The sequence below is a fragment of the Natrix helvetica genome, assembly GCF_964273705.1.
Source record: "Natrix helvetica genome assembly, chromosome: 6".
In the NCBI taxonomy this organism is placed as follows: domain Eukaryota; kingdom Metazoa; phylum Chordata; class Lepidosauria; order Squamata; family Natricidae; genus Natrix; species Natrix helvetica.
In genome coordinates this window covers 56,681,534-56,699,196 of record NC_138553.1, presented here as the reverse complement: position 1 = coordinate 56,699,196, position 17,663 = coordinate 56,681,534, and the positions used below count along the sequence as shown (strand labels likewise).

The following is a 17,663-nucleotide window of genomic DNA, read 5'->3' as shown; positions in this document are numbered from 1 at the left end:
TAACATTTTCTAAGAATTTTACAAGAAGATGACAATTTAATATTTATTTATGTATTTTGAACAACCCCAAACAGCATAAATTTTACCTGGTTTTCTTATGATTGTTCTTTTTGGTAGTAGTTTCTTTTTCACTTTTTTCTTTTTCTACTTTGTCTTTTTTTTCTTTTTTTGATTGTGTGGGGGACACAAATTGCTGGGTAACCTGTTGCGCAACCAGCTGAGAGACAGGTCGAGGTTTCCTGTTTGTATATATATATAAGAAATTTCAATTAAGTAGCATTAGTATAGTAATTTTTACATTATTTTTGCAAACTAATATTTGAATAAATAAAGCTATACAATATCAACGTGTGGATATATTTAGAGTTGCTATTTTTCCTGCTCTCCTGTCTTGCTAGACAGTATTTTCTAAATAATGCCAAAACATTATGTCATATTGGAACGTTACCTGACTTTCAGTGGTACAATGAAATAGTGATTAGAATGTAGAGAAAGAAAAATCTACAGATCTGATGTGTCTATCTATCCAATCCTCCATAAGTGCATATTTCTGACTAATATGAGCAACCAACATCTAGAATAATATGATATATTTACCATTGCTTTTCTTTTCAGTCCTGCTATAAATCTTTTTGTGTTAATAGAGCATATCCCCATGCTTGGAAATCTATTCCAAGGAAGCTTCAATTAACTCAATTAGCCTCTATTTCTAGAGGTGTATAACTACTGACATTCCAGGTAGACATATAAGACTGCATACAATGCATTGTTGATCTCTAGTAGTGCTTAGGAGTAAGAATAATTACTATTATTCATAAAAGAAAAGGAATCAAGGATATCCTACTTAGAACAATATTATATACCAGTATATATATGTATTTCCAAACTAGGTAGCAAACTCTTAGCTAAAGTTGGCTGATCTTGAAAAGCTGGGAATAAATTGATTCAGTAATAACTGTATGTGGATGCGAGAACATTAGGCAATTTCAAGGCACTATTAAAGTGTAAGTTTTAGAAAATACAAAAGAATACAAATATGTATTGTTGACCTAAAAACCAAATGAATATGTTTGTGAAGTCCCTAACAATGGCGCTTGATCAGATAAATATTTTATATTACATGTTTTAGAGGCAAAAATTAAAATTTTCTAGAAAAATAAGTATTCAGTAATAATAAATATAAAAACTAAAATCCATAGCAACCAAGGAAATTACATAGGAAACAAAAATTAACATATACAGGAGATGGATCCTTTCATGTACCCAGGCCTGAGAAACAGATCTACTGAGCCTTATAAAAGGTCAGTAAGGTTGAGTCCATCCTAATATCCAGAGGAAGAATGTTCAGGGGGAGGGCACTATAGCAGAAAAGGCACACCTTCAGAGTCCCACCAACCAGCATCCTTAGCTGATGGAATCTGAAGCGTGTCCATCCTGCCAAGGATAGTCCCTCAAGAAACCCAGTCCTAAGTCATGAAGGGCTTTAAACCATTACCTTGAATTGCATTCAAAAGTACACTGGTAAGCAATTCAGCATACAAAATAGATATTTAGAATACACTGAGTAACCATTTAAACTTGTGCTGCTGCATTCTGAAGCAGTTGAAGCTTTCAAATGTTCTGTAATAATGGTCCCATATTTAATCATGGTAATGATATTGAGTCATTATATGTCAATCAGAAAAGTAATATTTAGTTAAAATGCTCCCTCTACTCATCAGTAATACAATACAATTCATAAATGCAATTCATCATCAAGACAGTTAAGAATTGATTAAGCCTAAAGATGTTAGTAGCCCTTTCTTTAGAAAAACAGCAACATTCTTGTCAGCTACAAAAATTCCATTTATGCCAACTTTATATTCATTTCAATATCCAATAGGAGTCTTTAAGCTTTATCCTAGTAGAATAAATATGCTGAAAAGGAGTATACTAGAACTTGGGTCTCCCACTTTTAATTCATTGTTGCTACAACCCATTAATTTTCATCACTGGGACCAGTGGTATTGGATTGCCCTATTTGTTAACAAACAGTAGCTCTATCTAAATAGATTCCCTGAGAGAATCAGGTTTTATATCTGATTTTATTTATATAGAGAGGGGGTAATTTATTTGAAATTCTTATGGCTGCCTAATTCATTAGACCATGGCAGTCTGTAAAATTGTATAGCTGGTTAAATTAGTATGGCCCTCCATTCCAACAGATCCTGATCTGCTTATAAAATCTACTCCGAAGTTGAAACAATCAAAAACATTAAAAAAAAATCAAGATAATTAAATAAAACTAGATTATTAAGGCCTTCTTTCTATCACAAATGTTTTATGCCTCTCCGAAAGATCTATAAATGGTTTGGAAAGAATTATGCACTTGGTTGGGCAGTTGGTATGTCACTAAAACAAGTAAGGAATCTTTGGGAAGACTTCTCATCTACCTATTATTATTTTTCTTGTATGGAGGAAAATACAGTATTTTATAAAAAAATTCTCAAAGTACATAAAATCTTAAAGAAAACAATTTTTGAGTTAACTTATATTTCATTTTATTTTTATTCAAAAACATGTTTAGTGCTAGTACTGATGATGTTACCTAGTTTGGGTAATGAAACGTCTGTAAGGAAAAAATCAAGCTCAGAGAGCACCAAGGACCCCTCATTTCATCCCTGAGCTACAAATATTCTTCTTTAGAGTTAATATTATATTATTTCTGCTAATTAAATATGCCCATATATTTATACTGTTTAGTAAATAAGCTATTAAAGTATACATTTGAATGTAATGTATAACACTCAAAACTACTCATTAAAATGTTACAGGACCACAAATGAAACTACTTAGAAGTACTTAAGCTATGTATTTCCATGGCTACTAGAATTAGGTCAGTTTGCTAAAATTAACTCTTGGAGTTCTTTTCAAATCATGCACATCTGGCAGAAAATCCAAGTTTTAAAGAAGTGCAAATAATGTTTGAAGATATAGAAATTATATCTTCATTATTATCTACTTTATTACTGTTATAATTCAAACAAGAGAATTCTTGTATTTATCACATTTTTGACAACCCATTTCCCTCACAAAGAGAGACTGCCTGTGTTTGAAAGAAACAGTTTGCACAATATTAAGCTATCTCAATCTTAGTACCGTGTTTCCCCGAAAATACGACATATCCTGAAACTAAGGCCATGCCAGATTTTCAGTGGGCAAAAATATAAGCCCTCCTCCGAAAATAAGCCCTAGTGAAGGGGTGGGTTTAGCCAGAACAGGGAGCAGCCCTTCCCTTCCCTGGTCACCTTCTTGGCCCCTAATCAGATTAGCTGGGACGCTCCATTCACAAAACAGCTGATTCGCGGGTGCCGCTCAGGCCTCTGCCTCCAGCAAACGCCGGTCACTTTTGCAGCCAATTGTGAAGCTGGAGGCCAAGCAATACAACCCAAATGCCTCATGCCCTCCTTACCTAACAGAGACAGTCACAGCTAGCAATTCCGTCCACGGAACAGGAAAAGAAGGCATGGAAATCAATACACCTGGGACATCGGAAGAAGCCATGCGAGGAGACGCTGCTGCCGAAGTGCAGGAAATCTCCCCCTCACCCTGCAAATCGTCCTTTCAAAGAGGAGTTTCACCAGGATGAAGGCGACACAAACGCCGCCTTCAGCCACCACTTCGTCCTGGTGAAACTCCTCTTTGAAAGGACGATCTGCAGGTTGTGGGGGGGGGGAGAGATTTCCTGCCCTTCGGCAGCAGCATCTCCTCGCAGGGCTTCTTTTTTTTTTATTAAAAGTTTTAACAAATTTTACAAATATTACCCCTTCCCCTTCCCACCCTCCGACCCTCCCTACCCCCAACCTCCCAGAGCAAAATACAGGGTATAAACATTTAACAATCATACGCTGACATAAGCTAACTGATTTTAACATCCTACCTCCTCTTGTGCTTTAATTCCCCTTTTGTTAAGCTAACTTTAGGTAAATTGTAACATTCTTTGTGCCTTCACTCATAAGCTAATTGAAATTTTTTAGTCCGATATTTATTTTGAATATAGTCAATCCATCTTCTCCATTCCAACTTATATTTCTCATCCGAATGGTCCTTCAAATATGCTGTAATTTTGGCTATCTCTGCTAGATTTATATATATTTGAGCCCACGCTTGATGATGGCAGGTGAGATCCTGCCGAAACGTTGCAAAGACAATCTCAACCTTACACGGGAAAAGACCCGAATACAACAAAACCAGCATATATGCTGGTTTTGTTGTATTCGGGTCTTTTCCCGTGTAACATTGAGATTGTCTTTGCAACGTTTCGGCAGGATCTCACCTGCCATCATCAAGCGTGGGCTCAAAATGTGGGCTTAAAATGGGAACGGAGCTGCCGTCTTTCTGTAAGTCTTGGTGGGAGGGGATGGGGTGCTGGCTTTGTTTCAGTAAGTGGAATGATTGGTTGTGTGGTTGTATCATGATTGGTAGATTGGTGCTGATTGGTGCAGGTTGTGTGTGCATTGTTGTTTTGTATTTTAATGGCTTGGGTGGTGGGTGGTGTTCGTTTGTTGGCTAGGGCTGGTTTCCAGATGTTTGGTAGGCGGGAGGTATCATCACGTTTGTTCATGCTGTGGGGGTGTTTCTCTATTTCGATGGCTTCCATGATTATTCTCTTGTGGAGGTGTTCTGTTTTGGAGATTAACCTGGCTCCTTCAAAGTTGATTTCGACGTCATATCCCTCTTCACCCAAGTGCCCATAAAAGAAGCCTTGACAGCCATCCAGAAAAAACACAACCCTCCTAAACACATCCTAGACCTGACCAACCACTGCCTAACCAACACATACTTCATCCATAATGGACAAAGATACAAACAGATAGAAGGAGCACCCATGGGATCACCCCTCTCTCCTGTCATTGCAAACTTATACATGGAACATTTTGAAACCAATGCCTTAGACAAATCTGAACACAAACCCAAACTCTGGCTTAGATATGTTGATGACACTTTCGTGATTTGGCCACATGGAAAAGAAAAACTGGACAACTTCCTCACTCATCTCAATAACCTACACCCCAAAATACAATTCACCATGGAAATAGAAGCAAACAACCAACTTCCCTTTCTGGATGTCCTAATCTACAAAAAACCCAATGGCTCCCTAGGACACACCATCTACCAGAAAAAAACACACACCAACCGTTACTTAAATGCACAATCCCATCACCACCCTGCACAGATCAACTCTGTAGCCAAGACCCTCATCTCCAGAACCAAACGCCTAGCCGACAAAGACCACCTGAAAACTGAATTACACAAACTCACAAATGTATTAATGTCCAATGGATTCCAAAGAAAAACAATCACCAACCTAATCCAAAAGGAGACTCCCCCAAAAAACCAAGATACAGAACAGGAAAATGGCATCGCCCTCCTCCCTTACATCAAAGGCACCACAGATAAAATCAGCAAAATTCTCCACAAGCACAATATCAGGACAGCCTTCACCACTGATCAAAAAATAGCCAACATCTTAAGAAACCCCAAAGACAAAATCCAGCTAGAAAACCAAGGAGTCTACGAAATACCATGCAAAATCTGCCCAGCAATATACATAGGACAAACAAACAGGAGAATAAATGCACGCATCACAGAACACAAAAATGCAGTAAGAAAAAAAGAAAAAACTTCTTCCCTTTTCCAGCACCTTAAAGCTACAGGACACGAAATCAACTTTGAAGGAGCCAGGTTAATCTCCAAAACAGAACACCTCCACAAGAGAATAATCATGGAAGCCATCGAAATAGAGAAACACCCCCACAGCATGAACAAACGTGATGATACCTCCCGCCTACCAAACATCTGGAAACCAGCCCTAGCCAACAAACGAACACCACCCACCACCCAAGCCGTTAAAATACAAAACAACAATGCACACACAACCTGCACCAATCAGCACCAATCTACCAATCATGATACAACCACACAACTAATCATTCCACTTACTGAAACAAAGCCAGCACCCCATCCCCTCCCACCAAGACTTACAGAAAGACGGCAGCTCCGTTCCCATTTTAAGCCCACATTTTGAGCCCACGCTTGATGATGGCAGGTGAGATCCTGCCGAAACGTTGCAAAGACAATCTCAATCTTACACGGGAAAAGACCCGAATACAACAAAACCAGCATACCTACACCCGTGAAAATCTACGAATATATATATATATATGTGTGTGTGTGTGTGTGTGTGTGTGTGTGTGTGTGTTGTAATTGTACTGATAAATAAATAAAATATAAATATATTTATATTTATATTATTTATATTTATATTTATATTTATATTTATTAAATTTATAGACCGCCCCCTCTCCCCGAAGGGACTATTAGCTACTTTTAGCGTCCATTCTTGAATAGTAGAGGGGGCGGTCTATAAATTATATATATTGGTACTGGAAGAGGGAAGAATTGACTACTATTCAAGAATGGACGCTAAAAGTAGCTAAAAGTCCCTTCGGGGAGAGGGGGCGGTCTATAAATTTTATATATATATATATATAAAATTTATAGACCGCCCCCTCTCCCCGAAGGGACTTTTAGCTACTTTTAGCGTCCATTCTTGAATAGTAGTCAATTCTTCCCTCTTCCAGTACTGCGCCAGCAACAATCTTGCTGCCGTCGTTAAGTTCAAAATCAAATTAGTCTCTATAACTGTACAGTCTGTAATTATACCTAACAAAAACAACTGGGGAGTTAACTTTATCCTCTTTTTAAGTATATTTTGAATAACCCACCATGTGTTTATCCAAAATGCTTTGACTTTTTTGCAAGTCCACCATATATGATAATACGTAGCATCAACACAATCACATCTCCAACATTTAGGTTGTAAATTCGGATACATACAAGATAACATTTTGGGATCTAAATGCCATCTATACAACATCTTATAAAAATTCTCTCTCAAATTCTGAGCTAGCGTAAATTTTACATTTCTTACCCAAATCTTTTCCCATGTTTCCATCATTATTGGCTCTTCGAAATTTTGTGCCCATTTTATCATACAGTCTTTAGCTAACTCCGTTTCAGAATCTATTTCTATCAGTATATTATACAACCTATTTATATGCATTTGACTCTGGTCCCTAATTTGTTTTACCAAACTATCCTCATTTTGCGTGATACCAATTGTCTGATCTTTTTTCCATCTAGCTTGCAACTGTCCATACTGGAACCAGGTTTGAATTACCCTTTCCTCTATTAATACGTTCAAAGTATCATGGGAAAAGATTTGGGTAAGAAATGTAAAATTTACGCTAGCTCAGAATTTGAGAGAGAATTTTTATAAGATACTGTAGTACACCTCTCTCTATATTAAGAAGTTCTCTATATGTAATTACATCCTGGTTTTTTCTATACTTATATTCTCTGTCGTGTGTCTGGGTACTACCCATATAGGTATCTTATCATTTAACCTATATTGGTATTTTTTTCCAGACACGCAATAGGGCATTCCTTAATATATGGCTTTTAAAAATCTTATCCACCTTCTTATCATATATTAAATAAGCGTGCCAACCATATACCAAATCATATCCCTCAATATTTAGTATTCTATCCTTTGTTAGATTAATCCAGTCACCAATGGTTGATAAAACTACTGCTTCATAATATAATTTTAAATTGGGTATTTTCAAACCTCCTTTTTCCCGTATATCTTGCATTATTTTAAGTTTTACTCTTGGTTTCTTCCCCGCCCAGACAAAGTTATTAATACCTTTCTGCCATTGTTCCAAATTTGCATCTTTTTAAGTATTGGTATCATTTGAAAGAGAAATAGAAACTTAGGCAAAACATTCATTTTTACCGCTGCTATCCTTCCCAACAATGACAATTGTAGTTTTTTCCATTTATTCATCTCTAACTGTAGTTTATGCCATAATGGTTCATAATTATACTTATATAATTTCCCATTTGAGATTGTAATGTAAACTCCTAAATATTTAACCTTTTTGACTATCTCGCATCCTGTTACTCTTTCTAGTTCTTTTAGATTTGTAGTCATATTTTTAACTATCATCTTTGTTTTTCCTAGATTTATTTTGAACCCAGATACTTGACCATATTGATTAATTATGTTCATTAAACCTATAGCTCATTTCCACGGTTGGGTTAAAGTTACAACCAAGTCATCCGCAAATGCTCGTACTCTATATTCATAATGCCTGATCTTAATTCCCTGTAGGTCATCTGACCCACGTATTCTATTCAACAATAACTCCAAGGTTAAGATAAACAATAATGGAGACAGGGGACACCCCTGTCTTGTTCCTTTTTCAATTTTGAAGGATTCTGTTAAACTACCATTAACTATAATTTGTGCTGTCTGTTTCTGGTATATTGCCTTTATAGATTGTGTGAAATACTCTCCAAAATGCATCTTTTGTATTATTTTTATTAGAAATTGCCAATTCACTCGGTCAAATGCTTTCTCCGCGTCTAAGAATAAAAGCGCTGCGGGGACTTGGTTGTTCTTCCCCAAATATTCCAATATATTAACAATTTGTCTTACATTACTTTTCATTTGTCTCCCCTGCATAAAACCAGATTGATAATTATGAATCGTTTCTTGTATAATTGACATCAGCCTATTTGCTAATATTTTAGCAAAGATTTTATAATCTGTATTAAGTAATGAAATAGGTCTATAGTTTTTTGGCTGAGTGTGGTCCTGATCTTCTTTTGGAATCAGGGAAATAAAAGCTGTTCTCCAAGATGGCGGTACCCTTCCTTCCATTTGAATTTTGTTAAATAATTCCTTAAGAGGATCTACCATTTCTAATTGTAACTTTTTATAATAAACCGCTGTTAATCCATCTGTACCTGGGGCCTTCCCAATTTTTAATTGCTTAACTGCCAGGAGAATTTCCTCCGTGGTTACAAGTTGATTCAGTCTTTCCCTTTGTTCATCTGTAACTATAGGTATTTTCTCTTTCTCCAGATATCCATCTAAACCTTGTATTTTATCACCAGCGTACAATGTAGTATAATATTCTGAGAAAGCCTTTTTAATCATATCCTGTTGATAAACTTCTTTGCATTTATATTCTACTTTCTCTATAGTATGAGACTTTTGTTTTTTCCTTAACATGTATGCTAGCCATCTACCTGGTTTATTTGCATTACAAAAAGTATTATGTTTAGCTTATATCAGTTTAGTGGCTGTTTGATCTGACATCAACATATTGAACTGCCCTCGCAATAAAATAATTGCTTCTCTTGTCTTCTTATCATCTGGGTTAGATATTAACGCCTGCTCTTTCTTTTTTATCTCTTCTTCTAATTCCCTTCGTTTTCCCCCGTCTGCCCCTATGTAGATTGTTCAAATTTATTAAGACACCTCTCATGTAAGCTTTGCTTGCATCCCAAACCATTTCCATCGATGTCCCCTTATGCATGTTAAAAGCAAAATATTCTTTCAATAGATTTTACATTCTATAACATTTCTCTCACATCTAAATAAATTTTCATTTAACCTCCAAGACCTCCTAGATCCCTCTCTATATTCCAATTCCATCCAAACTGGATTATGATCTATTAGAATTCTCAGGCATATCTTCATCTTCTTCACCCTAGAAAGTAAGTCATTTGTAATTAGTATGAAGTCAATTCTGGAAAAGGATTGATGCCTATCAGAAAAAAATGTAAAGTCCCGTTCTTTAACATTCCGTTCTCTTCAAATGTCTCTCAGTTCCATATCATCCATCAACTCAAAAAAGGATTTAGGGAGTCTTGTTCGTTTTTGACTATTTTGCAGTAGTCTCTTCTTGTCTTTGATGGTGTCCAATACTCCGTTCCAGTCACCCAGTAGTATACATGATCTATAATCCCATTGTGTTAATTTAGTATGAAGCAACTTGTAAATAATTTCTTGTTGTTGATTGGGAGCATATACTCCTGTTAAGAGTGCTTTCTTTCCTTCTATTAGTAGTTCGATTGCAATATATCTTCCTTGAGGATCTGCTTCGATTAATTCAGCTTTTAAATCTTTTCTTAAGTATATAACTATACCATTTTTCTTCTCTGGAGCAGATGCCACAAAGTATGGTCCCAATCTTGTGTTCATCAAATATTTCTGATCCGGTGTTCTAATATGCAAACAAATTACATCATTTTTAAATTGTTTCAGATAGTGAAATATTTTTTTTTCCTTTTTTGTGGTGAATTTAAACCATTAATGTTCCAGTTTAGAAATTTAATTGTCATCTTCAGCTCCCTGAAGCTTTCTAAGAGCTGCCTGGAAATCTTGCTGGGATTTCACCTTCGGTCTTGCTCCCCCCACAGTTTCTGTGTTCGTATTTGTAATTTCTTGGATTACTGCTCTTTGTGTTTAGTGGCTGCTCGAGTTTGTCTTTGTTCCATAATTTCTTCTGTCTCCTCAGATAAGTCCAGAGCTTGAGCAGCTCCCGCTTGTACCTGGATATCTTGCTGTCTGGTCTTGCCTGTTTCTTTTCTTCCTCTAGATCCTGGGGATGGAGGGTATCCTGCCTTTAATACATTGCTATAGAAATCTCTTGCTTTCCAAACTGAGTTAAGACAATATCTTTCACCTTGATAATTCACCACCAATCCAGCTGGGGCCTCCCATCTATATTGTATCTGGCGATTTCTAAGTTCGTCCACTAAAAATGCGTAATCCTTTCTGGATCTCAACATTTTTGGAGGGATTTCCTTCAGTACTACCACATCTTGTCCTGCCACATGTAACTTATTTTTGTAAGTTGCTTGCAGTATTTCATTCCTAGTTTTCCTGGTGACAAAATAAATTACAATATCTCTTGGTAGTTGTCTCTGTCTGGCAATCCATGAATTGACACGGTAAATTTTATCGATCTGCAAGGCTCAGTCTACCTTTGGTTCACCAGTTAATTGAGCGAAAGCTTCAGCAAAAATATCTCTCAAATCTTCTTGGTTATGTTCTTTCAGACCTCTTATTCTTAAGGCAAATTCCATTGTTCTGTATTGTATCATTGTAACTTCTGCCTCTGATTTATCGATTTTGCTTTGTGCCTTTATTCTCCAACTTGATATTAGACTGATTAATTTCTTCCACCTTCTCATCCAGAGATGTTACATAACCAAGTAAACCATTAAATGCATCTACAATGTCCTCTCTAATCTGTTGATTATGGGTTTGGATTAAATCCTTAATTCCAGACATTTCCTCAGACACGTCTTTAAAAGCATTTGAAATCTTTTCCTCGAAAACAATGGCTTGGCCTTTTAATGCATTTTGGAGAGCCTCAAGTGTCAGAATTTGTGTTTCTACTGGGGGTAATAAAGATTGTAGTTTCTGTGTCTGGGCTGGGGAACTTTCAGTGCTCTTGGAAACACTTAGTTTTGTTTGTTTTGAAGCCATTTCCAGATATTCAAACAAACTTTTCAACAGCCAGTTTATTGAGTCCAAAAAATCCACCTATTCCCCCAGATTTGTTAACTAATACTGTTTTCTTTTATCGTAAACTCTTGAGTCTTTTAACATCGTTAGCAGGCAGGTAACAAGTGCTGTCCCTTTTAGGTTTCACTTTCGCCACACTCTTTGTTATTCAATCGCCATCTTAAGTCCCTTTGTCTTCACAGAGGGAAGTATATTACATCAGAATTAAGAGTTGTACTTACAATTATATTCCCTCCTGTTTTGCTCTGCCTGCGTATCAATCAAATATAGATTTAAACATTGACAGCAGGGGTGGTTGTGACATTTCGTTTCTGCAAAAGCAGAAGCGTCCGGAAGAGGAGCTATGTCAGGCTTCTGGGGAGCTCTCACCCTTCGTGTCCCAGAATGTCTCCTGAGGATCCCGGGGAGCTCTACCCAAATTGCCCGTCTGCTCACCTCCCCCTCTTTTCCTGAGGGGGGAGTTTTCAAGCCACTAGACAGCTAATTTACGCTGTTCTAGCAGCTTATACTCAGTCACGGGGCTGGCGTTCCCTAGGGAGCATCTTCCAACACCGACAGTGCCACCGGAACTCGCAGGGCTTCTTTCGATGTCCCAAATGTATGGAGTTTAATGCCTACAGGAGGTCGCTTCTCACCTGCATATTCACATTGAAGGCTCGAAATGGGGCGTTTTTGCAAATGGCTTGAAAATGAGGAGGGAGATATTCCTGCCTCTCCCCCTATCCTGAAGGTCAGCACAGACTGAGAAGAGGATAAAAGACAAAATCCCCCCTCCCCATTTTCAAGAGGTTTGGAAAACGCCACATTCCAAGCCTTCACATAATCCAGGATTGCAGGATTAAAGGCATGCAGGAGAGAGGATTTTGTCTCTTATCCTGTTTTCAGTCTGTGACCTTCAGAATGGGGAGAGGCAGGAATATTCCCCCACCCTCATATTTTCAAACGGTTTGCAAAAACGTTCCATTTTGAGCCTTCAGCATATTCCAGAATTGCAGGCTCGGAATGGGGCATTTTTGCGAACAGCTTGAAAATGGGGAGGGGATATTTTCCTTCCTCTTACCCTGTTCTGAAGCTCAGCACAGACTCAGAACAGGATAAGAGGCAAAATCCCCCCCCCCATCCTGGCAATCATTCTTTTCTTGGGATCTCAGTGTAGACGTACATCCCCCAAATGCTGTATGCGAAGCCTTCTCTGCGTCTGTGCAGAGCTCCCAAGGAAAGGATGGTGTGTATGTGTGTGTGAGAAAGAGATCCCTAACCCCGCCCCAAGGCAGCCACATTTCTCCACTAACCTGCTTTCCTGCTCCATTCTCCAATGCCACCTGCAGTGCAAGAAAAGTAGTTTGTGGGACTACTTCCAACTTCGCGAGATCTTTTTTTTTCTTCGCGAGAAGTTGGAAGGTATTTTCTAGTATTTTTTTTTTTACTATAGGCACACAGTCTACTTTTCCTGTCCTGCATGAGGAGTGGAGAATGGAGCTGGAAAGCAAGTTAGTGAAGGGATGTGGCTGCCTTGGAGGGGGAGTGTGTGTGTGTGTGTGTTTGCTCATTCTACCAGGAAGAGCCCCCCCCCCGGCGAAGCCAGAGCAGCACAGTCAGCTGTTCCATGGCCAGCAAGCAGGGCAGGCGAAGGCCAGGATGCAAGGAGAATGTGGGTCATTGTGGCCGCAGGCAAGCAGATGGTAGGACGGGTGAGGGTGGGGTTGGTGGGCTTGCTGCTTCCTACACCTGCAAAATAATAAGCCCTCCCCCTTATATAAGCCCAAGGCTATATTTCATGGGTCAAAAAATATAAGACCCTGTCTTATTTTTGGGGAAACACGGTAGCATTTAGCAGTCAAATGTGATTGTTCACAATCATATGAGTTGCTTGCTAACATCTACTGCCCAGAATGTAGTAGCATTTCACTACACTTTTCCACAGTGTTATCTGCCTTTTGTGTAATTCTCAGTAGCAGTGTCCAGGTTTTCCTACTGTTTTTCTGTATGTGTTCAATCAACAGATTCTCTCTCCCATAATTTTAAACTATTTTAAATGTAAATATGACTTTTCCTATTACTTTACAAATCATTTATAAAGCACTATGAAGTTGGTTAAAAAACCAATTTGGAAAATATAAAACATGACATATAGTTATAAGAAAAGTTTGAATGTGCTCTGGTCAAATTATAAATCTCAGTAAATCCCTAAGTAAACAAAAGCTGATGATTATACCAACATGTACAAAGCAAATTTCTGCAAGTTTGAAAGCGTGCTAAGTATTTATATGGTTCAATTTTCATTATTTTCATTTATTATGTTCTATATACCGTATTTTTCGAAGTATAAGACGCACCTTTTTGCCTCAAAAGAGGCTGAAAATCTGGGTGCGTCTTATACACTGAATACAGCATTTTTTGCCTCCCGAAGCCCCGCCTCTTCACCAAAATGGCCGTGCATAGCCTTATGGAGGCTTTTAGAGAGCTCCTAGGGGTTGGGGAGGGCAGATTTTTTTTTTTAATAAAAAAAAGCGAGCCATTTTTTGCTCGTTTTTGCCCCCCCCCCCCAAGCACTCTGCAAGCCTCCTAAAGGCTATTCATGCCAAATGGTGCATCTTATACTCTGAAACATACAGTGTAAATGTGTGTATGTATGTATATGTGCATGTATATGTGTATATATATATATGTGTGTACGTATGTATGTATGTATGTATTGTGAGGGATAGAGGGATATGTACATATCCCTCTATCTACCTACCTACTTTCTCTCTCTCCCTACCTACCTACTGCATATCTCTCTCTCTCCCTCTATCTACCTATGTACCTACCTACCTATCTCTCTCCCTACCTACTGCATATCTCTCTCTCTCCTGTATTTGTCTATTTCTCTCTATCTTTCTACCTACATATCTACCTACCTACTCTCTCTCTCTACCTACTGAATCTCTCTCTCTCTATTTCTCTCTCTCTCTCTATCCCTTTATCTACCTAACTACTTAAATACTCACTCTCTCTACCTACCTACTGTATTTCTCTCTCTTTCTCTCACTCTCTATCCCTCTATCTACCTACCTACTTTAAAAAAAAAGCCTCTTCAAAACCTTGGTGCGTCTTATATTCCAAAAATACAGTAGTTGACCTGAATACAGAATTAACTGCAACCTCAGCTGGGAACAAGAGTGTGGGTGACTCAAGTTATTTTGCATAGTCTGTGAAAGTGCCAGAAGTCTTGATTTTATGGTTTCGAGTAAATTTTAGCAAGGACGTAAATTCACAAATATGAAATCCATGAATAATGAGAATTAACTGTACCTGTTTACAGATTCAGAATAAATAGTAAAAATGACATGCAAAAGTTTGAAGTTTCACTCTGTATTTAAAAGCCCTACATTTTGCATAAATAGCAACCTCCAAACATTTCCTTTAGCCAAAGCCAAGCCATATTATTTTTATTTCTATTTTTGAATTATTCCGCTTTTCTTCCAGAAGTTGCTGAAATATCCTCTTTTTCAACTTCAAATTCTTTAAATAAATAAATTTATTCTAATATGAGGTAATCCAAGCAAGATTTTGTATTATTTAGTTCTAATACAATTATCAATTGTATTACTTGCAGTTTTTTATTTATTTCGCTATATAGGTTTCTAAGTAAATTACATACTATTTCATTATCTTATAAAAGTAAAGTTGCATGACCTTGACCAGAAGCAAGAATAATGATTATCTATAGGGAGTGCATATGGAAATGTGGTTCATAAGCATTATTTTTCTTCTTCGCACAGGGAATATTATACTAGGATAGACACACATGCAGAATATACATGACCAAGTCTAAAATGCTCAGTCTTTTGACCATTAGCATAAATTAGAAAAAAGAACAAAAACCAGACTATAAGAAAAGCACTAACAAAATATAGCTATTTAAGAAAAACTAATTGATAGCATGCATTCTGATATAAATGATGTGAAAATCACAGATAAAAATTCATAAAACACTTGTACCCAGTATTAGAAATAATATAAAAAATTTGGAACTTTATTTTTTATCATTGATATTTTGTGTTCCAGTTCCATGCATACCTTCTCAATATTCATACTATTTGGATCTGAGCAGTCATAAATTATGAATACTATAGTCTCAAAAATATGTACACTATGCAATATTTAAGTTCAAATGTAACAGATTCCCTGGCTACAATTGTCTTTGTGACTCATCAATCCAGATGTTTAGAACTAGCCATTTTTTTAACAAACTATAATTCCAAAATTCAGAAAGGCCTTACTAAATATCGGCATCCTTCAGTCTCAAAAGACTATGGTATTGTGCTCTGAAAAGAGGTCCTAAAGCAGCATCTGATCTGGTTAAAAAGGCCAATTTGAGAGTAGCAATCCCTTCCACGCTGAGGGCAGATACATTCTGTCCCCTGCCCAGCCCTCAGATTTCACTGGATCCCGGACTGCCTCTTTGCCTCAGCCTGCTGAACAAGTGTCTCTTCGAATTGGAGAAGGACATGCTGCGTCTTTAGCCTCCAAGCTGAATGATCAGAGATCAACTTTTCCCAGCTGTTAATGTCCAGCCTTTAGATCCCTTTTGCAGATATCCTTATATCGCAGGTGTGGTTTCCCTCTGGGGTGCTTTCCCTGCACTAATTCTCCATATAGATCTTTCGAAAACCGACCATGAGCCATTCTCATGACATGCCCAAGCCAGCATAAACATTGCAATTTCAATAGTGCATACATGCTAGAAATTCCAGCACGTTCCAATACTGCACTATTGGGAACTTTGTCATACCAGGTGATGCCAAAGATACGTCGGAGACAGCGCATATGAAAGGTGTTCTGACCCCCCTTCTCGTATACCAAAGCACTCAGAAACAAGGTCTCTGCAAGATGTTTTATTTACATACAGTTTAAACCTTGGCAGCAATCCAGGTACAGATAACACTTTGGCAGCAATCCAGCCTGCCGAGGTCCAAATAACACCTGGGCAGCAATCCAGCCTGCCGAGGTACGACACAGATTTGAGAGCGTCTCCAACTCTAATGATAAGTTGATTCCTGCAAAACAACTGTCAGAAAGTCCCTCCTTAAATAGCCTTGAGAGGAGCCTGATTACGATCACCTGAATCCAATCATCTCTTGTAAATGCGTAGCTGTTATCTCCATCTATCAGCTCTCCGTTGCCTGGCATCCAGAAACCACTCCCTTGTCTCCTCCCCACTGCTCCAAGGCATGACATCAGGAGCACACTCCCTTTGGCTTTCACCACTGCTCCATGCCTCAAGCGCTTCCTGGTGGCCAACCAGCCTCTCTGATCCCTGCTCGGAGTCGGAACCCTGTCCAGGGTCCTCCACATCCTCCAGAGCCGACTCATAGGGACCCTCGCTGTCGGAGTCTGGTGGCAGCTCCAACGGTTCCTGCTGGGCCACAACAGAAAGGTGTTCCACTTTCTCTCCTGCCATACGTAAACAGTCCAAGACTCACTACAGTACAAGAGTGTGCTCAGGACGCAGGCTCTGTAGACCTGGATCTTTGTATGTTCCGTCAGCTTCCTATTAAGCCATACTCTCTTTGTAAGTCTGGAAAATGTGGTGGCCACTTTACCAATGAGTTTATTCAGCTCCGTATCTAAAGAGAGAGTGTTGGAGATGGTTGAGCCGATGTGCACAAAGTTATAGACGACCTCCAGTTCTTGTGCAAAGATTGTAATACAGGGAGGTGAATCCACATCCTGACCCATGACTTGTGTTTTTTTCAGGCTGATTGTTAGCCCATTGTCTTGGCTGGCCTTGCTAAAACAGTCCATAAGTTTTTGAAGGTCTTCGGCAGAGTGAAGAGGAAGTCCTGTAAGCATTTCAGATGGACTTTAGACTTTGCTCTCAATCTAGAGAGATTAAAGAGTTTTCCGTCTGATCTGGTCCAGAGATAAATACCCACTGTTGCAGTTCCAAAAGCATGTTTCAGCATGACAGCAAAAAAGATCCTGAATAGAGTTGGTGCGAGGACACAGCCCTGCTTCACTCCACTTTGAATGTCAAAGGAATCTGATATTAGGCCATCAAAAACTACAAAAACTACAGTGCCCTTCATTTCCTCATGAAAGGACCTGATGATGTTGAGAAGCTGTGGTGGACATCCAATCTTGGGGAGAATTTTATAAAGGCCGTCCCTACTAACCGAGTCAAAAGCCTTCGTAAGATCTATGAAGGCTACGAAAAGTGACTGTCTTTGTTCTCTGCATTTCTCCT

The 17,663-nt window shown here is 38.3% G+C and overlaps 1 protein-coding gene across 3 annotated transcripts in view; it reads right to left on the bottom strand.

The window, feature by feature from the left end:
* YAF2 (YY1 associated factor 2) overlaps positions 1–17,663 on the bottom strand; it is an 83,561-nt gene that overhangs the window by 21,427 nt on the left and 44,471 nt on the right. For all 3 annotated transcript variants that reach the window (XM_081957209.1, XM_081957210.1, XM_081957211.1), the window contains exon 3: positions 87–239. In XM_081957209.1, the coding sequence (XP_081813335.1) occupies positions 87–239 (153 nt within the window). The remainder of the gene's footprint in view (positions 1–86; positions 240–17,663) is intronic.